This window comes from Chlorocebus sabaeus, chromosome 25 (genome assembly GCF_047675955.1).
Source record: "Chlorocebus sabaeus isolate Y175 chromosome 25, mChlSab1.0.hap1, whole genome shotgun sequence".
Taxonomy (NCBI): Eukaryota; Metazoa; Chordata; class Mammalia; order Primates; family Cercopithecidae; genus Chlorocebus; species Chlorocebus sabaeus.
This window is the reverse complement of record NC_132928.1, coordinates 25,647,799-25,669,838: the sequence shown is the minus strand read 5'-3', so window position 1 is coordinate 25,669,838 and position 22,040 is coordinate 25,647,799. Positions and strand designations below refer to the sequence as shown.

Below are 22,040 nucleotides of genomic sequence, written 5' to 3'. Positions count from 1 at the left end.
TTTTAGCCATTGGAAAAGGAATTTGCAGTCCCTAATGATGTATGATGTTGGGCAAAGTTTCAAATGCTTATTTTCCATCTGTATACCTTCTTTGGTGAGGTACCTGTTCAGATCTTTTGCCTTTTTGAATTGGGGGGTTGTTTTCTTATTTTCGAGTTTCAAGGGTTATATATTTTGTGTATCAGACCTTATCACTTATGTTTTGCAAATATTTTCTCCCAGCCTGTGACTTTTTCATTCTTTCTTTCTTAAAGCTTCTTAACAGACCTTTCACAGAGCAGACCTTTTTTAATTTTAATGAACTCCAATTTAATGGTTTTGTTTTGTTTTTTTTGTCCAGATAGAGTTTCGCTCTTGTTGAGCAGGCTGGAGTGCAGTGGCGTGATCTCGGCTCACTGCAACCTCCGCCTCCCGTATTCAGGTGATTCTCTTGCCTCAGCCTCCCCAGTAGCTGGGATTACAGGCATTCGCCACCATGCCCAGCTAAATTTTAATGGTTTTTATTGAAATCCAATTTATTGGTTTTCTTTTATATTTAAGTTGTTATCCATTTTATTTTTGTGAAAAGTGTAAAGTCTGTGTCTAGAATTATTTTTTTATATGTGGGTATCCATTTGTTCCAGTAACATGTTGAAAAGACTATCCTTTGCTCCTTTGTCAAAGGTCATTTGACTATGCTTGTAATCTGTATTAGTTCCTAGGACTTCCATAACAAAGTATCACGAACTGGGTAGCTACAGAAGTTTGTTGTCTCACAATTCTGAAGGTGAGATGTCCAAAACGATTTCAGCAGGGCCGTTCTCCCTCTGAAGCCTGTAGAGGAATGATCCTTCCTTACCCCTTCTGGCTTCTGGTGTTTGTTGGCAATCCTTGGCATTCCTTGGTTTGTAGATGCATCACTCCAGCCACATGGTCATCTTCTCCTTGTGTATCTTCTTATCACGTCCCCTCTGTACATGTCTGTCTTTCGTTTTGAGCTGGCAACATTTTTTGCTAAGATGGTTGCCTGAATCTAGTCACACACCTAATCTCCAACAAACTCTTGCCCACCCCATACCCTTTTCTCTACAGAGCATACATTCTTGTTTTTTTTTGCAATATGGATAGAGTGAGAATTTTCTGAATTTTCAAGTTCAGATTCTTTATTCCTTTTTGTTTGATAGTTCTTGCCTCAATATATTTCTCTCCTTGCATCATTTCACTATAAGCAGCAGGAAAAGCCCAGGCTGTTCCTTCCACACTTTGCTTAGAAATCTCCTTAGCTAAAACCCAAGTTCATTGCTTCCAAGTTCTGCCTTCTGCGCAACAGAACACAATTCTAAGTTCTCTGTCACTTTATAACAAGAATAACCTTCCCTGCCGGGCACAGTGGTTCACACCTGTAATCCCAGCACTTTGGGAGGCCGAGGTGGGTGGATCACCTGAGGTCAGAAGTTTGAGACCAGCCTGGCCAACATGGTGAAACCCTGTGTCTACTAAAAATACAAAAATTAGCCATGCGTGGTGGTGCAAGCCTGTAATTCCAGCTACTTGGGAGACTGAGGCAGGAGAATTGCTTGAACTTGGGAGGCGGAGGTTGCAGTGAGCCAAGATGGCGCCATTGCACTCCAGCCTGGGTAACAGCAAGACTCCATCTTAAAAAAAAAAAAAAAAAAAAAAACCTGTCCTCCACTTTCCAATAACTTGATCCTCATTTCTGACTGAAACCTCACCATAAGTACCTTAAGCACCTTTAATGCTCATATGCTTTAGCAGCAGTTTCTTCTCGGCCTTTTCTATCAAGCACCTCAAAAGTCTTCCACCCTCCACCTGTGACCCAATAACAAAGCTACTTACATATTTTTAGATTTTTTTTTTTGTTTTTTTACGGCAGCATTCACTTTCTGGTATGAAACTCTAATGGCTGTATATTGTCACATTATGTGAATATACCGTAATTTTTTATTATTATTATTTATTTTTGAAATGGAGTCTCACTCTGTTGCCCAGGCTGGAGTGCAGTGCGTGATCTTGGCTCACTGCAACCTCCACCTCCCAGGTTCAAGAAGTTTCCCCGCCTCAGGCTTCTGAGTAGCTGGGACTACAGGTGTGTGCCACCACACCTGGCTAATTTTTGTATTTTTAGTAGAGATGGGGTTTCACCATGTTGCCCAGGCTGTTCTCAAACTCCTCACCTCAAGTGATTCACCAACTTCTACCTCCCAAAGTGCTGGGATTATAGGCATGAGCCACCGTGCCTGGCCATATATCATAATTTTTAAAAACAGTCTCCAGTTTTTGAACAGTTAGGTTTCTAGATATTATTTCATTATTTTTTTCCTTTCCTTTTTTCTTTTTTGAGACAGTGTCTCGCTCTGTTGCCCAAACTGGAGTGCAATGGTGCAATCTTGGCTCACTGCAACTTCTGCCTCCTGGGTTCAAGTGATTCTTGTACCTCAGCTCCCCCAAGTAACTGGGATCACAGGTGTGTGCCACCACAGCCAGCTAAATTTTTTTCTGTTTTTTAAGAGGTGGGGTTTTGTCATGTTGTCCAGGCTGGTTGGTCTCAAACTCCGGACTCAAGTGATCTGCCCACTTCGGCCTCCCAGAGTACTGGGATTATAGGCATGAGCCACTGCACCTGGCCTATTTCATTATTAAAAGAAGATTGTGATAACATTTCTTGTGCATTGTTACCTTTAATACTTTTACCTTATAATAAATTCTAGAAATGGAATTGTTTGTCCAAGGGTATGTAAACTTTAAACATTTGGGTACGTGTTTAGTATCAGACTGTTACTCCTAATCCGGGTTGTTAACATCAAGGCGACTTTTCATCATGGCATACCATTCTTGCATTAAGAATTATTAGTGGGAGATATGATTGAATTTGACTTAATTGATTTCAAGTTGTAGATCACTGTTTCTGAAACCTGATCTTATGGTGTATATAAGTTTGTGGAAACCCCTTCCATATTCTTATATGTGCTCTTATTATATGCTTTTGCAGAAGCTTGCTTGGACGTTTTAGTGTGGAGATCAGGGTATGCCGTGGACTAGGGGAGGAAATATTTGTTGTTTTGTGGACTCACTATTATGGAAAGCCCCGAAGACTTCTTTTGCTTCTTGTTTGTAATTGGTGTACAGCTCTAGTCATCTTCATTAATGTAAGCTAGATCCGTAAATGCTTTCAGAAGTAATTGTTTCGTCAGTTATTCTAGCTAAACAGGGTTTTCTCACCTAGTTATGATTATATACTTTTGAAATAAAAATGCTTGTGAAAATATTTGAACTTTTTCATTTAGATGAAACATTCTACTTTAATACATTTTGTTAGCAAGTATCTTGTGTTAGTAACCTAAGTCTTATTAATAATCTAAAATGTATGTAGTGTTTTGAGACTTTCAAATTATACATATATGTATAATGTAGATCAGGCTGGGCGGGATGGCTCACAGATGTATTCCCAGCATTTTGGGAGGCCAAGGGAGGAGGATTGCTTGAGGCAGGAGTTCAAGACCAGACTGAACAACATAGCAAGATCCTGTCTTTACAAAAAATTTTTTTAAAAAAATTAGGTGGGCGTAGTGGCATGTGCCTATAGTCCTAGATACTTGGGGGAGGCTGAGGTGGGAGAATCCCTTGAGCCCAGGAGTTCACTGTTGCAGTGAGCTATGATCACATCATTGCACTCCAACCTGGGCAACAGAGTGAGACACTGTCTCTAAAAAGAGTTAAAAATAAAATGTAGATCTTTAGTTAACAGTGCTGATTTACAATGCTGTAATCGTGTAATAAGCATCATAGAGAATATAAAAGAACAGCATGGCCTTTCTAGCCAAAATTTTACATTGCAGATGGGAATGTACAGTATTCACAATCAGTGTGTTTACAAGGCTCTGTATAAGCAAGTTTATATTAATAAAATTTGATTCTAGCAATATGATCTCATTAGCCATGGTAATTTGAAGGAGGAAGAATTTACCTGAAATATTTTAATTCATTGTCTCCTCATTTTAGGTTTACAGTTTAAAGACAGTTTCTGTGATTGAGTGGTCATTTGGAAGATTAAACTCATTTCACGAGGACTTGGAGCCTGGTCCTTGCTTTGAGGAAGCAGTGGCTTGTTTCAAGAAGCCACTTCTGATCTAAGAATCTACCCAGCATGCCTAATCAAGGAGAAGACTGCTATTTTTTTTTCTATTCTACATGTACCAAAGTAAGAATTGACATCTTTAAATTAGTTCTTTCTACAATTTGCTTAATAGAATTGGATAAGATTTTCCCAACATTTTAAGTTGTTTTTAGTATATATATATTTTTTGCCCAGCTGTTTATTATTGGCTGTCAGCTTTTTAAAGGATAATGTATTTAGAATAATTCATTGTTTTTTTCTCTTCATTTTATATATAACTAATTTTCCCATCTTCTACAAAAGTGAAAAGGCGTGTGGCATGTAGTCATCATTCAGTGTTCACAGTTAATCTGTTCAGGGTGGCTTTGGAAATGGGGACACTTTGACCTATGCCTTACTAACTGATTTTATATACTTCATATTAAATGAGTGAGTGAATTGTGTTGTACTTCCAGAAACTGTCATGGGTTGAATTTGACTTCTTTCTTCTCCCAGATTTCCTGCTGAGTACTGAGAATATAGAGCCATCATTCTGAATATGCAAAAGCATATTTAGAATGGCTTTATCTTTGTCAAAACTTCTGTTTTTCTGCTTGATTCTTTTGCAGCTCTATTTACGTATACCTATTGCTTTCTGTGATTTTATGACTAATTCTATAAATGTATATGTTACAAAAGTTTGTTCTTCAGTCATCTTGATTTTTTTTGTTTTTTTTTTTTGAGACTGAGTCTGGTTCTCCACCCAGGCTGGAGTGCAGTGGCACAATCTTGGCTCACTGCAACCTCTGCCTCCCGGGTTCAAGCCATTCTCCTGCCTCAGCCTCCCAAGTAGCTGGGATTACTGGCACCTGCCACCATGCCCAGCTACTTTTTGTAGTTTTAGTCAAGATGGGGTTTCACTATGTTGGCTAGGCTTGTCTCAAACTCCTGACCTCGTGATCTGCCCGCCTCGGTCTCCCACAGTTCTGGAATTACAGGCATGAGCCACCACGCCCGGTGATACTATGTTTTAAGCGATGAGTTTTGAGCAAAGCTATGATAATTTTATCTTACCTATAGCAGTTTGCACAACAGTAGCATTTTATTTCAGATATTGCATTGCATAAAGTATGCAGTGAAGCACAGTTATATTGTATATATGTTAATTATATTTAAATTCTGTTTACTTTCTGATTTACATCACAAGCTAGAGTTACACAAATCAGTATGTCAGTTTTGAAGATGAACTGTAAAATATATTTTTAAAGAGTATCTAATACTCCTACTTGTCTTTTTCAACCCTTTGTCTCAGCTTGTGTCACTCATGCCAGATCAAATGAAGGGTACTGTCAAGAAATAGGTTATAGGAAATAATAAATTTGTTGCTCTCAGTTTGTTCCTGTCATTCCATCTCCATTGTTTTCTACCTTACCTATCCTTTCTTACTCATTTGTGCTTATCTAAATTCCAGGAGCTCTTGTTATGGATATTTTACCTAGGGTGTATTTCAGTGCTACAGTTTTTTTCTGTGCTCTCTATTTGTTTACAGGGCGACAGCTGCCCATTCCGTCACTGTGAAGCTGCACTAGGAAATGAAACTGTTTGCACATTATGGCAAGAAGGGCGCTGTTTTCGACAGGTGTGCAGGTTTCGGCACATGGAGATTGATGTAAGTTTTTGATTTCTGTTAATAAGTAGTCTGAGGACCTGGTGGGCCAATAAAAAACATAGGGACAAAAGTGACTTCTAAAAAATATATTAAGGCTGGGTGCGGTGGCTCATGCCTGTAATTCCAGCACTTTGGGAGGCCGCGGTGGGCAGAACGAGGTCAGGAGATGGAGACTATCCTGGCCAACACGGTGAAACCCCATCTCTACTAAAAATACAAAAATTAGCTGGGTGTGGTGGCGTGTGTCTATAATTCCAGCTACTTAGAGGCTGAGGCAGGAGAATCACTTGAACCAGGGAGTTGGAGGTTCCAGTGAGCTGACATTGCACCACTGCGCTCCAGCCTGGTGACAGAGCAACATTCCATCTCAAAAAATATATATGTGTATATATATACACACACATACGTGTATATATACACACACGTATATACACACATATACATACGTATATATACACATATGTGAATATATGTGCATGTGTATATGAATATATGTGTGTATATGTGCGTATACACATGTGTATATACACGTGTGTGTGTATATATCTATATATGTATATGTACGCATACATATGTGTGTGTGTGTATATATATAAAAAACTTAAGAATTTTATATATTTTGTTATAGATACGGGATTTTGCTATGTTGCCCAGTCTGGTCTCAAACTCCTGGGCTCAAGCTATCCTTACACCTCTGCCTCCCAAAGTCCTGGGATTACAGATGTGAGCCATCGTGTCTAGCCAATTTTTATTTTTTTTAATGATCCAGTGAAATTCCCAACATTACTAATGTTCACTTAATGTCTAAATGACATAAGCATAAATTGATATAATTTTTCTGGAGGATAGTTTGGTACTATCTAAGCTTTAAAAATACTTATGCGTATTTGGAGAGTATCTGTTAATTTCTTTTTATTTTTAAAAAATTGTATACTTAGAGGAAAGTTGTCAATACAGTATAAAAATGTTTAAAGCCGTGTAGGAGTAAATTACTGACATTCCCTATTACCTCCAAATACTTGATTAGTGTTTCCTACAAGCAAGTAGGACATTCTCCTACATAATCATAATACAGCTATCAAAATTAGAAAACTAGGCTGAGCATGTTGTCTAGTGCTTGTAGTCCCACCTTTTTGGGAGTCTGAGGTGGGAGGATACTTGAGCCCAAGAGTTCAAGGCTGCAGTGAGGGCTGCACCATTGCACTCCAGCCTGGGCAACAGAGCAAGACTCCCACATTTTTTTTTTTTTTTTTTTTGAGGCAGAGTTTCACTCTTGCAGCCCAGGTTGGAGTGCAATGGCGTGATCTCCGCTCACTGCAACCTCCGCCTCCCAGGTTCAAGCGATTCTTCTGCCTTGGCCTCCTGAGTAGCTGGGATTACAGGCACCTGCCACCATGGCTGGCTAATTTTTGTATTTTTAGTAGAGACGGGGTTTTACTATGTTGGCCAGGCTGGGCTCGAACTCCTGAGTTCAGGTCATGTACCCACTTCAGCCTCCCAAAGTGCTGGGATTGCAAGCATGAGCCACCATGCCCAGCTGACTCCAATTTTTTTTTTTTTTTTTTTGAGATGGAGTTTTGCTCTTGTTGCCCAGGCTGGAGTGCAATAGTATGATCTTGGCTCAGTGCAACCTCAGCCTCCCTAGTTCAAGCAATTCTCCTGCCTCAGCCTCCGTAGTAGCTGGGATTACAGGCATACACCACCATGCCTGGCTAATTCTGTATTTTTAGTAGAGATGGGGTGTTGCCATGTTGGTCAGCCTGGTCTCGAACTCCTGACCTCTGGTGATCCACTTGACCTCAGCCTCCCAAAGTTCTGGTATTGCAGGCATGAGTCACTGCACCCAGCCAACCCCAATAATTTTTTAAAAAAGATTAACATTGAAATATTACTGCCATTTAATCTTTTGATCTCACTCAAAGTTTGCCAGTTTTCATAATAATATCTTTTATTTTAGAAAGAGCAAGTCCAGGCTGGGCGCAGTGGCTGATGCCTGTAATCCCAGCACTTTGGTAGTCTGAGGCGGGCGAATCATGAGATCAGGAGATCGAGACCAGCCTGACCAACATGGTGAAAGCCCATCTCTACTAAAAATACAAAAATTAGCTGTGTGTGGTGGCCGGCGCCTGTAATCCCAGCTACTCAGGAGGCTGAGGCAAGAGAATCGCTTGAACCTGGGAGGCAGAGGTTGCATTGAGCCGAGATTGCACCACTCCACTCCAGCCTGGGTGACAGGGCGAGACTCCATCTCAAAAAAAAAAAAGAGCAAGTCCACATTCAAGTGTTGCGCATAGTTGTCGTGACTCTTTTTGTCTCCTTCTGTTGACAGCAGTCGCTCAGTCCTGCCTTGCGTTTCATTGGCCTTAGCACTTATGGTAGCTATAGGGAAATTGTTTTTAAGAATGTTCTTCAATTTGGGTTTGTTTGTATTCCCCCTCATTATTAAATTAAGATTATGTATCTTTAGCAGGACTATCACAAATTATATATATATATTTATTTTGAGACAGAGTCTCACGCTGTTGCCCAGGCTGGAGTGCAGTGGTGTGATCTCAGCTCACTGCGACCTCCCCTCCTGAGTTCATGTGATTCTTGTGCCTCAGCCTCTCGAGTAGCTGGGACAGCGGGCCTGCATTACCACACGCATCTAATTTTTTGTATTTTTGGTTTTTTTTTTGTTTTGTTTTGTTTTGTTTTGAAACGGAGTCTTGCTCTGTCGCCAGGCTGGAGTGCAGTGGCACGGTCTCAGCTCACTGCAACCTCTGCTTCCCAGGTTCAAGCGATTCTCCGGCCTCAGCCTCCCAAGTAGCTGGGACTACCACATCAAGCTAATGTTTGTATTTTTAGTAGAGGTGGGGTTTCACCATGTTGGCCAGGAAGGTCTCAATTTCTTGACCTTGTGATCCGCCCGCCTTGGCCTCCCAAAGTGTTGGGATTACAGGTGTGAGCCACCTCGCCTGGCCTAATTTTTTGTATTTTTTAGTAGACACGAGGTTTCGCCGTGTTGGCCAGGCTTGTCTCAAATTGTTGGCCTCAAGTGATCCACCCGCCTCAGCTTCCCATAAATATTTTGTGGAGAGGTACTTTTAGACCCTTTACCCCATTTCTCATCAGACTTCAGCTTTTTCCCCGTTATTTATGTGAGTTAATGCAAACTTGTGATGATACGGTTTGGCTCTGTATCCCCACCTGAATCTCACCTCTTGTAATCCCCATGTGTTAAGGGAGGGACCTGATGGGAGGTGATTGGATCATGGAGGTGGTTTCCCCCATGCTATTCTTGTGATAATGAGTGAGTTTTCATGAGATCTGATGGTTTAAAAGTGTGGGACTCCCTTTACTTGCACTCTCCTGCTGCTTTGTAAGCCTTGTTTGTGCCTTGCGTCCTCTTCACCTCCTGCCATAGTTGTAAGTTTTGTGAGCCCTCCCCAGCCATGCAGAGTTGTGAGTTAGTTAAACCTTTTTTTTTTTTTTTTAATAAATTACCCAGTCTCAGGTAGTTCTTTATAGCAGTGTAAAAATGGACTGATATATGTGATTTTCTATTTTAACCAGTGTGTCATACTCTTGTTACTATCATTACTGACTTTTATGCTCAGATTGACCCAGATTTGGCCAGTAGGAGCCTTTCAAGCTGATTTTTGTGTCCTTTTGATGTTGCCATCATTCTTTGAGCATCTCTGCTTTTTGGCCTAGCCAAGATTTTCCAGGCTCATCCTGTACTTTTCCTACTTCCGCCCTGGATTCAGCCATTTATCCAAGGTGCCCTGGTTTCTTTTAGTGAAGAATGGTATATAGAAGTTAAGATTTGGGCTGCTCCTAGAGTGTCTTCACTTTCAGGTCATCTCAGTGGACAGAGCTAAGGAATATATAAATGTATACACTTAACAGACATTTATATCAGAACTTTTTTTTGTTTTTTGTTTTGTTTTGTTTTTTTGAGACGGAGTCTCGCTCTGTCGCCCAGGCTGGAGTGCCGTGATGCGATCTCGGCTCACTGCAAGCTCCACCTCCTGGGTTCACACCATTCTCCTGTCTCAGCCTCCTGAGTAGCTGGGATTACAGGTGCCTGCCACCACGCCCGGCTAATTTTTTGTACTTTTAGTAGAGATGGGGTTTCACCATGTTAGCCAGGATGGTCTCCATCTAATGACCTCATGATCCACCTGTCTCAGCCTCCCAAAGTGCTGTGTTTACAGGTATGAGCCCCCATGCCCGGCCCTACGTATTCAATAATAGATACTTAGTATTAAAAATTATAGTTCATATAGGTGCTTCCAGTTCATCAGTACCACAGGACTTAGTCTAGGCTTCTCCTTTTCCATACCTGTGACTCTTCTCCAGAAGTGAGAAACTTGGTTTTCATTGTTCATAATACTTTTATTTATTTGATCAGTCTCCTAGTATGAAAACCAATACTGTGTCACAGCCTTTTCCTTCCTCTCAGGCTCTGGCATGACACACAAAGCTTCTCCACAGGGACACCTTTCTCACCATGTTTCAACTCCAGTGGTCTGTGCTAAGCCTCCCTGCTTCCTTCACCGTAGGGACCTCTTTCTCACCCTCCTTGGACCCCGGCATCCTACTTTTGACCCCCAACCCAGTCCCTACAATGGATACTGTTTTCACACCCTTGGGCTGTGATACTTTGTGCTGAGCGGCTCTCCCATGTGAGATGCTGTCCTGACCCTGCGCACATATTCCAGCTCTGTACAAGGTTCCCTTGGGAGTACCCTGCCTTCCTCACCCCACTTGGTCTTTGATGCCGTTCTAAACTGACCCTACATGAGTATATATTCTTCATCCTACATTGGGATCTCTTCTGCACAGAAACATTGCTAACCCTGCTCAGGCTCAACACTTGTCAGGGTACCTTCTCATGCACATGTCCTCTTAACTCTCCATGGGTTCCAACACCCTATGTCAGTTCCACGTGGTCATGTGGATACCTCCTATTCTCAGTCAGACTCCAGTACCCTGCTCTGGCACCATGTCTTTCCCTCCTCCCATCTGAATGCCTGTCTCCCTCAGCCCCATCTAACAACTTTGGACTGAATTGTTGGGGTGAGACTAAATATGCAGTTCATATGCCTGGGGTCAGCTACTGCAGTCTGGTTTCATATTTCTTGTCTCTCAACTACATTCTAAGCTACCTGTCTTGCAAATAGCAGCAGATATCAAATAAATTGATAAAGGAGTACTCTGCAGCTTTTATATTTTATGTTACAACATGAAAAGTCTTGTTGTAACATTGTTAATGGAGTATATATTGGCACAACGCCTATGGAGGGTATGTCAGTGTCTCCAGGAGCACCTCTTCATTTTAGAGATTCTCTAGAATGTATTCAGAGTTAAGATTTATTACAGCAATAGAGTAGAGTCACACTGTCAGATCATAAGGGAAAAAGACACTGGAGGAATCTGGAAGAATCCATGTGCCTGTTTTTCTATGCCCACTCACTTTAGGGGTGACACAGAGCACACTCTTCTGTGAGTCATGAAAATGCAGCGTGCATGTGTGGTGTTCCTGCCCAGGGAAATCCATTAGAGACTCAACATCCAGGATTTTCATTGGTGCTGGCCAAGTAAGCACCCTTTACCAAACATGTACCCAAATTCCAGACTCCCAAAAGGAAGGCAGATGTTCAGCATTAACCATATCATTTGCACAAACAGTCTAGACATACTGAGCCTTCTCCCTCCCCCACTTACCAATTAGCTTGGAGCATCTAAAATCCAAGTTCCCAGATGCTAGCCAAGAACAAGCCTTGCAAGCAGGCATTTCTAAGATAGTAGTCTCAGAGTTGCTATGTTAACTCTTTTCTGCACAGAGGCTTATTGGCTATATTGCTTGAAAGAACTAAATGCTTATACTTTTTACACATAGGTATTTACCTGCAAAATAAGATGTGTGCAGAATTACTTATTGTAGTAATTTGTAATAGTAAAATACTGGAAATAACCTAACTGTCCTTCTTTTAAAATAAAGTTTTGCTACATTCATACAGTGGAGTGCCGGGTAGCTGTTAACAAAAAATTTTAAAGGGGAAACTAACTTATTGATATGGAAATAATTAGGATACATTGTCAAGTGGAAAACCTAAGGTGAAGAGCAAGATGGGTTAAAAAAGGATAGGGTAGCCTGGTGCTGTGGCTCATGCCTGTAATCCCAGCACTTTGGGAGGCTGAGGTGGCTGGATGACCTGACGTCAGGAGTTTGAGACCACTTGGCCAACACAGTGAAACCCCATCTCTACTAAAATTACAAAAATTAGCCGGGTGTGTTGGCACACCCCGTCTTCCCAGCACTCAGGAGGTTGAGGCAGGAGAATCACTTGAACCCAGGAGGCAGAGATTGCAGTGAGTCGAGATTACACCACTGTACTCCAGCCTGGGCTATACAGTGAGACTCCCATCTCAAAAAAAAAAAAAAGAGGGAAAACAGTTTATATTTGTTTTTCACTTGCATATGAATTTTAAAAATCTCTGGAATATAAAGGTGAAACTTAACAACAGTGGCTATAGGAAGGTGACAGGGATGAGAAGGAGTCTTTTTATTGTGTACCGCGTCTGCGTGCAGTTCATTTTCATTATTCATTGGTTCCATATTTGCAAATTTGCCTACTTACTAAAATTTATAACTCCCAAATCAGTACTTGGTCATTCGTAGACATGTTCAGAGCAGCGAAAAATTTGAGTCATCTGACATGTGTCACATTGGTTCACAAATTGAGTCACATTTCCAGGTGAGGTGGAACAGAGCTCTGCCTTCTTCTGATACTGTAAACAAGTGTCCTTTTCATGGTCTATTTGGTTCCACGGCTTTTGGTTGGTGGTGGTGCTGCTTAAAATGGCTCCTAGGCCTATTGCTGAAGTGCTTTATAGTGTTCCTGAGTAGAAGAAAGCTGTGATGTGTCTCACAGAGAAAACAGATTGTTAGGCCGGACGCGGTGGCTTACGCCTGTAATCCTAGTATTTTGGGAGGCCGAGGCAGGCAGATCATGAGGTCAGGAGTTCGAGACCAGGCTGGCCAACATAGTGAAACCCTGTCTCTACTAAAAGTACAAAAAAATTAGCTGGGCATGGTGGCATGTGCCTATAATCCCAGCTACTTGGGAGGCTGAAGCAGAAGAATTGCTTGAACCTGGGAGGTGGAAGTTTCGGTGAGCCGAGATTGTGCCACTGCATTCCAACCTGGGCGACAGAACGAGACTCCATCTCAAAAAAAAAAAAAAGAAAATAGATGTTAGATAAGCTTTGTTCAAGTGTGAGTTATAGTGCTATTGGTCTTGAGTTTCGTATTAATGAATGAACAATATTAAATGCACCCAAAACCAAGTTATGTATTGATTAGTTGATGAAAATGTGACCAGAGGCTCACAGGAACCCAACTCTATTTCCCTTAGGAAAAACGGTTTAGTATTTACTAATTCAGTGTTCCTAGTGACTTTATAGAACATAACTACTGCAAATAATGAGAATCAACTTGTTTTAACTTTGGATCATGTGCTGTATTACTGTTAAAAATGTGAAGACATAATTATGTAGGAGAAATATTATTGTGGAGGATTTTTTTTTATTGGTTTTTTTTTTTTGAGACGGAGTTTCACTCTGTCTCCCAGGCTGGAGTGCAATGGCTCCATCTTGGCTCACTGAAACCTCCACTTCCCGGGTTCAAGTGATTCTCCTGTCTCAGCCTCCTGCATAGCTGGGGCTTCAGGCGCCCTCCACCATGCTTAGCTAATTTTTTAATATTTTTTAGTAGAGACGGGGTTTCACCATATTGGTCCAGCTGGTCTTGAACTCCTGACGTCAGGTGATCCACCCACCTTGGCCTCCCAAAGTGTTGGGATTACAGGCGTGAGCCACCACGCCTGGCATGTGGAGGATATTACTAAGGAAAAATGTACAGAATTACATGGAATACCTTTCTTTTTAGTATGCATATAGTCACTTTTTTTTTTTTTTTTTTTTTTAAACAAGTAAAAAGAATTCATACCAAAATAAGTGATTCTCTTTGGGTAATAGCATAATTGGCATTTATTTCCATTTTCCAAGTTGTCTTCATTGCACATATATTACTTTTCAATTAGAAACAAAATCTAGTAAATGTATTAAACAGATCAGATAAATGTCATGTGACTTCTGTATATAGAAGATACTGTTACAGAAGTCATTCAGTAATTTGAAAATTGCTTCCAGGAAAGATGTAAAATTTAAGCAAAGGCAGGCTTAGGAACAAGGAAGATTGGCTTTAGGTTCTGCCTTGAGAAAGGGAGAATTGAATAATTGTTGTTATTCCTGTCTAATAAACAGTGGCAGCTATTACATCTATCTTTTGGGTGTGACAGAGGACTAAGAAATTCTGTCTAGTTCTTTGGAAGTAATGATATTTGCTGTACTTTTAGTTTTACTTTATTTATTTATTTTTACTGCTCCTTGCAGAGCAGTGTGCCCACAGTAACCTACACTTTTAAAAAATGTTAATAGGTAATTATGCATATGACATAAACTTAGAACATATTTTTAAAAAACTGATTTTGCCAAATCACCTTTCAGAGATGGGGAGCTAATTTACATTTCCATTATATGTTTGAGACTGCCTGATTCTTCCACATCCCTAAAAACAGTGTATTATTGAATTTTATCAGTCTCTCAATATAGTAGATTTTGGAATTTGCCCTTTTTGATACATTTAAGCATCTTTTTGTAATGGTTATTGTTTCTCTGTTTCTCTTCTCCGTATTCTTACATTTCAATGCTAGTGTTTTTTCCTGGAATTTTAAACCTTAGGCTGTTTATGATGATTAGAGATTCAACATAATGCAGTTCATCGGAGGTTAGTTACTTTTTCGGAGTACTTCTCATATCTTTTTTTCCCCTTTTTTGAACTATTAAAATGTATATAGAAAAGTGCACAAATCGTAATCTTACAACTTGAAGAATTTTCATAAATATACTTACTTGATCAGCACCTAGTTCAAGAAATAGCGTATTAGCAGTAATCTATCTTCTCCTTCATCCCCTTGTTACTAACCACATCCCCAAAGCCGATCACCATCCCTACCCTACCGTGGAGAAGTTTTGACTGTTTTGATCTTTTCATAAACGGAATCATATAGTATGCACTCTTGTGTCTGGCTTCTTTCGTTCCACATCTGTGGCATTGAGTATAGCAATGGTTTATTCCTTCTCATTACTAGATGACATTCTGTTGTATGAATACTTTACGGTTTCTTTATCCATTCTGGTGTTGATGTACACATAGGTTTGCAAAAGTATAGAGCTATTGAAAATAATATTGCTGTAAACATTGCTTATACACAGCTTTTGGAGAACTAATGTATATATTTTTCTTGGACATATATCCTGTGATCCGGCAGTTTATTCTAGATGTACAGGTATTCTTTTTTTCCTCCCAATTTTCGTTTATAAAAGTCAGGTGACTTGGGAAGGATACCTAACATCCTTAGTGTGCTGTTACATGTGCCTTACTTGGAGAATTCATGAATGGGAAGAATTTTCTCAAAGCCTTGAACTCTCAGCTTCAAGTAATAACTGCAGTTTATTGAGTTTGAACTATGTGCTTAGTGCTTTATTTTATGTACTCTTCATAAGAAACCATTTATTCCCGTTTTATAGCTAAGGAAAGTGAGGCTTAGAGGCATAAATTGTCCAAGGCTATCTGACCAATAAGTAGCATAATAGAGATTCAGATCCTATTATCTTTGATTTCATAAACTTAAACTACTGTATCATCCTGCTTCTTTAAGTATAGACATTTTAGGGGTTCCAGGATGAGGGTAAAAAGGGAAAGAATAACATAAACTACTCTCCTGCTCTTTTCAGCTCTCCATCATGCCTAAGTTATGTTACTTTCAGCAACCTCTCTTCCCTGTAAAAATCATCTTATCTCACATGCCTCGGATTTTTGAACCCTGTATGAACTTTGTCTAGAAAACAAACTACCACTTTAATACATGTATCACTGTTTTATTTGAAAGCAATGTGTTTTTCCCTCTTACAGAAAAAACGCAGTGAAATTCCTTGTTATTGGGAAAATCAGCCAACGGGATGTCAAAAATTAAACTGCGCTTTCCATCACAATAGAGGACGATATGTTGATGGCCTTTTCCTACCTCCGAGCAAAAGTGAGATCAGTTTTTAATTTTAAAAGAATACTATCAAATGAACAGCTATTATGCACACTGTACAACAGTACTTTTTAGACGTTGGCTCCTTTCAGTCTTGTGAAACAGCGGAATTATTTCCACTTTACAGAGTGAACTGAATCTTATTAAGGTTGAATGATTTATCCATGGCCATAGAACCATTATATCTTGGCATGCCATTTAAGTTATTATACTTACTTCATTTTTCATATTCTTATCAGACCCATAAACATTTTCAAAATAAATTTGATTTTCTAGGCCAAAGGTTGGCAAAACTGGTCCTCTGCCTGTTTTGTAAAGTAAGTTTTATTGGAATGCAGCCTTGCCCATTTACATGTTTTCTATTACTAGTTTTGTGCTAGTGCTGTAGAATTGAGTAGTTGAGACAGAAACCATATGGCCTACAAAGCCTAAAAACTGGATCTTTGCAAAAAATATTTGCCAACCCTACTCTAGACTATAATCTAAAGTAAAACTAAACAGCTAGTAGTTATTCCCAAAATCCATTTTAAAATAATTTGTAAGTGGAATTGGCGATTTAAAAGCCACATTTGCTACATGATTAAAATTTGATGGCTACATCTTTTTACCTCAATTTAAGGGTAAAAAGTAGACCTACTCCTTTCTGGTTTGGTTCAAATAAGAGTCATATGCTTGGTCTTAAAAGCTACTTTGCTGAACAAAAAGCCTAGAATTACACTATTAAAATTAAAGGTCTAGAATTTGTGAACAGGTACTATGCTTCTTCTAGTCTTCTGTTTATTCTGTTTTGAGTGCCTACTTTGTGTTTATGCACAGTGGAGAGTTAATTAGCTAAAAGCACCTTTTTTCCCTCCCTAGGACTTTAGAACTTAAATGAGGAAATTTAGTGAAAAGACGTAACTGCCCATAAGATAAATACACCATACTTTTTATAGGGGGTCAGGAATTTTTGGTAAATTGGGGTTGTATCTTCTGTTTTTAATTTATGACTGATTTTGTGCGTTTAGCTGTGTTGCCCACTGTGCCTGAGTCACCAGAAGAGGAAGTGAAGGCTAGCCAACTTTCAGTTCAGCAGAACAAATTGTCTGTCCAGTCCAATCCTTCCCCTCAGCTGCGGAGCGTTATGAAAGTAGAAAGTTCCGAAAATGTTCCTAGTCCCACGCATCCACCAGTTGTAATTAATGCTGCAGATGATGATGAAGATGATGATGGTAAGTTCTGTGTGGCTCCTTCTTTAAGGCAAATAAATAGGGTCACATAGTAAATTGGGCAGAATCAGGATTAAAGCTATAGGCTTATTTTTAATTGTGAATTTGCCTTAAATGTTGGCATACAGATCAGTTTTCTGAGGAAGGTGATGAAACCAAAACACCTACCCTGCAACCTAGTCCTGAAGTTCACAATGGATTACGAGTGACTTCTGTCCGGAAACCTGCAGTCAATATAAAGCAAGGTAAGAAGAGGCTATATTGGTGCCAAATCTTACAGCACTGTTGAAACTAACTTTGAAATTTAGTTCACAATAATTGGCTTCCCTCTTCCTTTTCCCATGCTACACACATACATACCTATACTTAGTTTCTGTTGATCATTTATTCAAAAAATAAATGCCTGCTATATTCAGATAAAATACAAAGATGAAAAGGCTCTAGTTCCTCATAAAATTTCTATTTGGATTTTCAGGTGAATGTTTGAATTTTGGAATAAAAACTCTTGAGGAAATTAAGTCAAAGAAAATGAAGGAAAAATCTAAGAAGCAAGGTGGTAAGTCATCACAAGTTTTGGCATGGATAGTTTTATGTTGCTCGGGAGGAATACTAAGGACGCTTCTAGAAACAACAGCCAAAATGAGAAAATAGATTTTCATTTCCATGGCCTGTTTGAAGTAAAACACAAACTTATTTAAATTGTGGTTGCTTTTAATTCACTGCAGCTGTGTTTCAGTCCCTAATGATTCAGAGCTTGGTACAATAAAAAATCTGAAAGAACCTGTATATCTTGAAAAATATAGCTCTAAAGAACATCATATAAGAACTATATTAATTCTGTAAGTTCTTATAGTGGTTAAAAAGAAGTTATATTAAGAGAGGAAAGGCTGGGTGTGGTGGCTCACGCCTGTAATCCCAGTACTTTGGGAGGCTGAGGAGGGCGAATCATGAGGTCAGGAGATCCAGACCATCCTGACGAACATGGTGAAACCCTGTCTCTACTGAAATACAAAAAATTAACCACGTGTGGTGGCATGCGCCTGTAGTCCCAGCTACTCGGGAGGCTGAGGCAAGAGAATCACTTGAACCCATGAGGCGGAGGTTGCAGTGAGCTGAGATTGCACCACTGTATTCTAGCCTGGCAACAGAGCAAGACTGTCTTAAAAAAAAAAGAAAAAAGGAAAAACTTCATTTTCTAGTAGAAGAGTTATTCCTGAAGAGCTGCTAGGATTTTCTTCTGGAGCTTACGTCAGCCTGACTGATCTGTATTTCCAACTCCCAATTTTTTTTTTTTTTTTTTTTTTGAGACAGAGTTTTACTTTTGTTGCCCAGGCTGGAGTGCAGTGGCGCAGTCTTTGCTCACCACAACCTCCACCTCCCGGTTCAAGCTCTTCTCCTGCCTCAGCCTCCTCAGTAGCTGAGATTACAGGCATGCACCACCACGCCCGGGTAATTTTGTATTTTTGGTAAAGACAGGGTTTCTCCATGTTGGTTAGGCTGATCTCAAACTCCCAACCTCAGGTAATCCACCGCCCCAAGCTTCCAGCCCTAAAATTATAGTTTGAAGTGTAGTATGTATAGAGAGAAATGGTTCTAAGAACCTTGTTTTAAGGCTTGCTTTATAGGAACCTTGGAGTTGTGTTTTCAGATGATTAAATTTGAATAGAATAGGTTGGATTGATACACTTGATGGCTAGTATACCTCTGAGGTTAATTTTAGAATAATATTAGCCTTATTGGTAAATAAAAGTAGTTTGGGTGCCTAAGTCACTCAAAATAATTTTATATTTTGTTTTCACATCTTGCCCAAGGTTCCCCTCACCACTACCCCGTTTGACTGTAGGCAAACAGATACAGAAAGGCTGATTGGCTTATAGTCATAATATCAGTCTGTATTGGACTTAACTAGTTACAAAAACAAATCTTTTGACTTGCAGTAGCATTATTTTCCATAAATTATTTGCTGTTCTTTGACTTGCCTTATTCAGAGGGTTCTTCAGGAGTTTCCAGTCTTTTACTTCACCCTGAGCCCGTTCCAGGTCCTGAAAAAGAAAATGTCAGGACTGTGGTGAGGACAGTAACTCTCTCCACCAAACAAGGTAAGGTATAGGTAGGTCTTAGAGTTGTCAAGCCTCTACTTTTATATAATTGGGAATGTAAAATCCTTGAGTATCTTTTACCTTTGATGAATTTTCAGGAATTTGTTAGTATGTTGATGAGATATAAAGATGAAAAGTTGGTACATTCAACTCTAAAAGGTTGAAATTCTTCAACCTTCAAGCAGCCCTCACATTTATTTTTCCATTTACTGTTGATACCCACTCAATACATTTATTGGCTTCCTATGTGACTAAAGAACTATAATAAAGTTTTTTATTTATTTATTTTTTTGAGTTTTACTCCTGTTGCCTAGGCTGGAGTGCAATGGCACAATCTTGGCTCACCGCAACCTCCGTCTTCTGGGTTCAAGCGATTTTCCTGCCTCAGCCTCCCGAGTAGTTGGGATTATTGGCATGCGCCACCACGCCCGGCTGATTTTTGTGTATTTTTAGTAGAGACGGGGTTTCTCCATGTTGGTCTGGCTGGTCTCAAACTCCCGACCTCAGGTGATCTGCCCACCTTGGCCTCCCAAAGTGCTGGGATAATAGGTGTGAGCCACCGTGCCCGGCCATTAATTTTTCTTTTCTTTTTTTGTAATGGAGTCTTGCTCTGTCGCCCAGGCTGGAGTGCAATTGTGCGATCTCCACTCATTGCAACCTCCGCCTCCCGGGTTCAGGTGATTCTCCTGCCTCAACCTCCGCAGCAGCTGGGATTATAGGTGCCCGCCACCACACCCGGCTAATTTTTGTATTTTTGGTGGAAATGGGGTTTCACCATGTTGGCCACATTGGTCTTGAACTGCTGACCTCAAATGATCTGCCCGCCTCGGCCTCCGAAATTACTGGGATTATAGGTTTTAGCCACCACACCCAGCCTGTAATAAAGTATTTTCATTTAATAATTTTAAGTCTAATAAGGAATTATAGATACATTCAAGTGTTTGTGCAATTCAAACAACAAAGAATTAGAGCTCACTTCTTCCTGAGGTGATCAAAGAGAGTTATATTGGAGAGTTAACATTGGAGTAGAGTACAATTTCATTTAATGTATCAAAGTGCATAAGCAAAAGTATAGGTTCAGCTTTATAACCAATTGGTTGAGAATACAATCTGTCTTATACTTGACTGCTATTACTAATTAGTACTATGCTAGGCCAGGTGCAGTGGCTTACATGTATAATCCCAGCACTTTGGGAGGCCAAGGTGGGCGGATTGCTTGAGGCCAGGAGTTCAAGACCAGCCTGGCCAACATGGTGAAACCCCGTCTCTACTAAAAATACAAAAATTAGACTGGGTGTGGTGGCTCATGCCTGTAATCCCAGCACTTTGGGAGGCCGAGGTGGACGGATCACAAGGTCGGAAATTCGAGACCAGCCTGACCAACATGGTGAAACCCTGTCTCTACTAAAAATACAAAATTTAGCCGGGCATGGTGGTGCACGCCTGTAATCCCAGCTAGTCAGGAGGCTGAGGCAGGAGAATCGCTTGAACCCGGGAAGTAGAGATTGCAGTGAGCTGAGATCGGGCCACTGCACTCTAGCCTGGGCGACAGAGTGAGACTCTGGGTTTTTTTGTTTTTTTTTTTATGTAGTGGGCTTCCTTGAGACTGAGACCTGATTTTCAAGAGAGTTTCTGGGTGGGTTCATGCTAATATCAGAACATACTTTGTACCTATTAGTAGTTACTGAATACAGAAAAATTGACTAAGGATAGAGAAATTCTGCTTTTGCCATTTCAGGAGAAGAACCCTTGGTTAGATTGAGTCTTACTGAGAGACTGGGGAAACGAAAATTTTCAGCAGGTAAGATAAGTTTTGTGCATATCTTTTCTTTTCTGCTTGTTTGTGCATTAACATGATAGCTTCTCCAAACTCTCTTTAAACAGATCACATCACTGTTACTGGTGTGCCTGTATTGGCTGAAAGCACTTATAAATTCCTCGTGTTTTCATGAGTGCTTTGTACCTTTTATTGAAGTTATAGAGATTTGAAGTGTTGCAGTTGAATTAGATTATGACCATGACCAGCATTTTGAAAGGAACTAGATTTTTAAAATGGTAAAGAACACCTCTGTTTCTCTGGACATATTTAAATGTGAGTGTTTTAGAGGTGAAAAAAATCATTGGTTAATATAATGTGTGTCTCTTAGAATATAGGAATCCCTAAGAAGAAAGAAGAAAATATGTATATATAAAATTTGAGTCCTTGAGTCTATTGGTGCTTGCTTATTTATTTATTTAGAGACAATCTTGTTGTGTTACCCAGGCTGGAGTGCAGTGGTGCAATCTCAGCTCACTGCAACCACCATCTCCTGGGTTCAAGTGATCCTCCCGCCCCAGCCTCCCAAGTAACTGGGACCATAGGCATACATCACTATACCTGGCTAATTTTTGTAATTTTTGTAGCGATAGGGTTTCACCATGTTGCCCAGGCTGGTATCCAACTCCTGGGCTCAAGTGATCTGCCGGCCTTGGCCTCCCAAAGTACTGCGATTACAGGCATGAGCTACCATGCTTGGCTGCTATTTTATTTTTGGGGGGAGGTACTTTACCATATTAGTAAATTGTTATATAACTACCCTAACGTGTCTGACTCCAAAAAATTATTATTATTTTTTGAAACGAGAGTCTTGCTCTGTCGCCCACTCTGGCGTGCACTGGCACAATCTCAGCTCACTGCAACCTCTACCTCCTAGGTTCAAGTGATTCTCCTGCCTCAGCCTCCTGAGTAGCTGGGATTACAGGCACTACCCCTGGCTAATTTTTGTAGTTTTAGTAGAGATGGGGTTTCCGCCATGTTGGCCAGGCTGGTCTCGATGA

General features: G+C 40.2%; 1 protein-coding gene across 2 annotated transcripts in view; it reads left to right on the top strand.

The window, feature by feature from the left end:
* The first annotated feature begins 4,088 nt into the window (after window positions 1–4,088).
* ZC3H11A (zinc finger CCCH-type containing 11A) overlaps window positions 4,089–22,040 on the top strand; it is a 36,274-nt gene continuing 18,322 nt past the window's right edge. For both annotated transcript variants that reach the window (XM_073011617.1, XM_007988858.3), the window contains exons 1-8: window positions 4,089–4,198; window positions 5,643–5,762; window positions 15,790–15,913; window positions 16,924–17,127; window positions 17,253–17,369; window positions 17,600–17,680; window positions 19,113–19,223; window positions 20,962–21,024. In XM_073011617.1, the coding sequence (XP_072867718.1) occupies window positions 4,145–4,198; window positions 5,643–5,762; window positions 15,790–15,913; window positions 16,924–17,127; window positions 17,253–17,369; window positions 17,600–17,680; window positions 19,113–19,223; window positions 20,962–21,024 (874 nt within the window). In that variant the 5' untranslated portion in view covers window positions 4,089–4,144. The remainder of the gene's footprint in view (window positions 4,199–5,642; window positions 5,763–15,789; window positions 15,914–16,923; window positions 17,128–17,252; window positions 17,370–17,599; window positions 17,681–19,112; window positions 19,224–20,961; window positions 21,025–22,040) is intronic.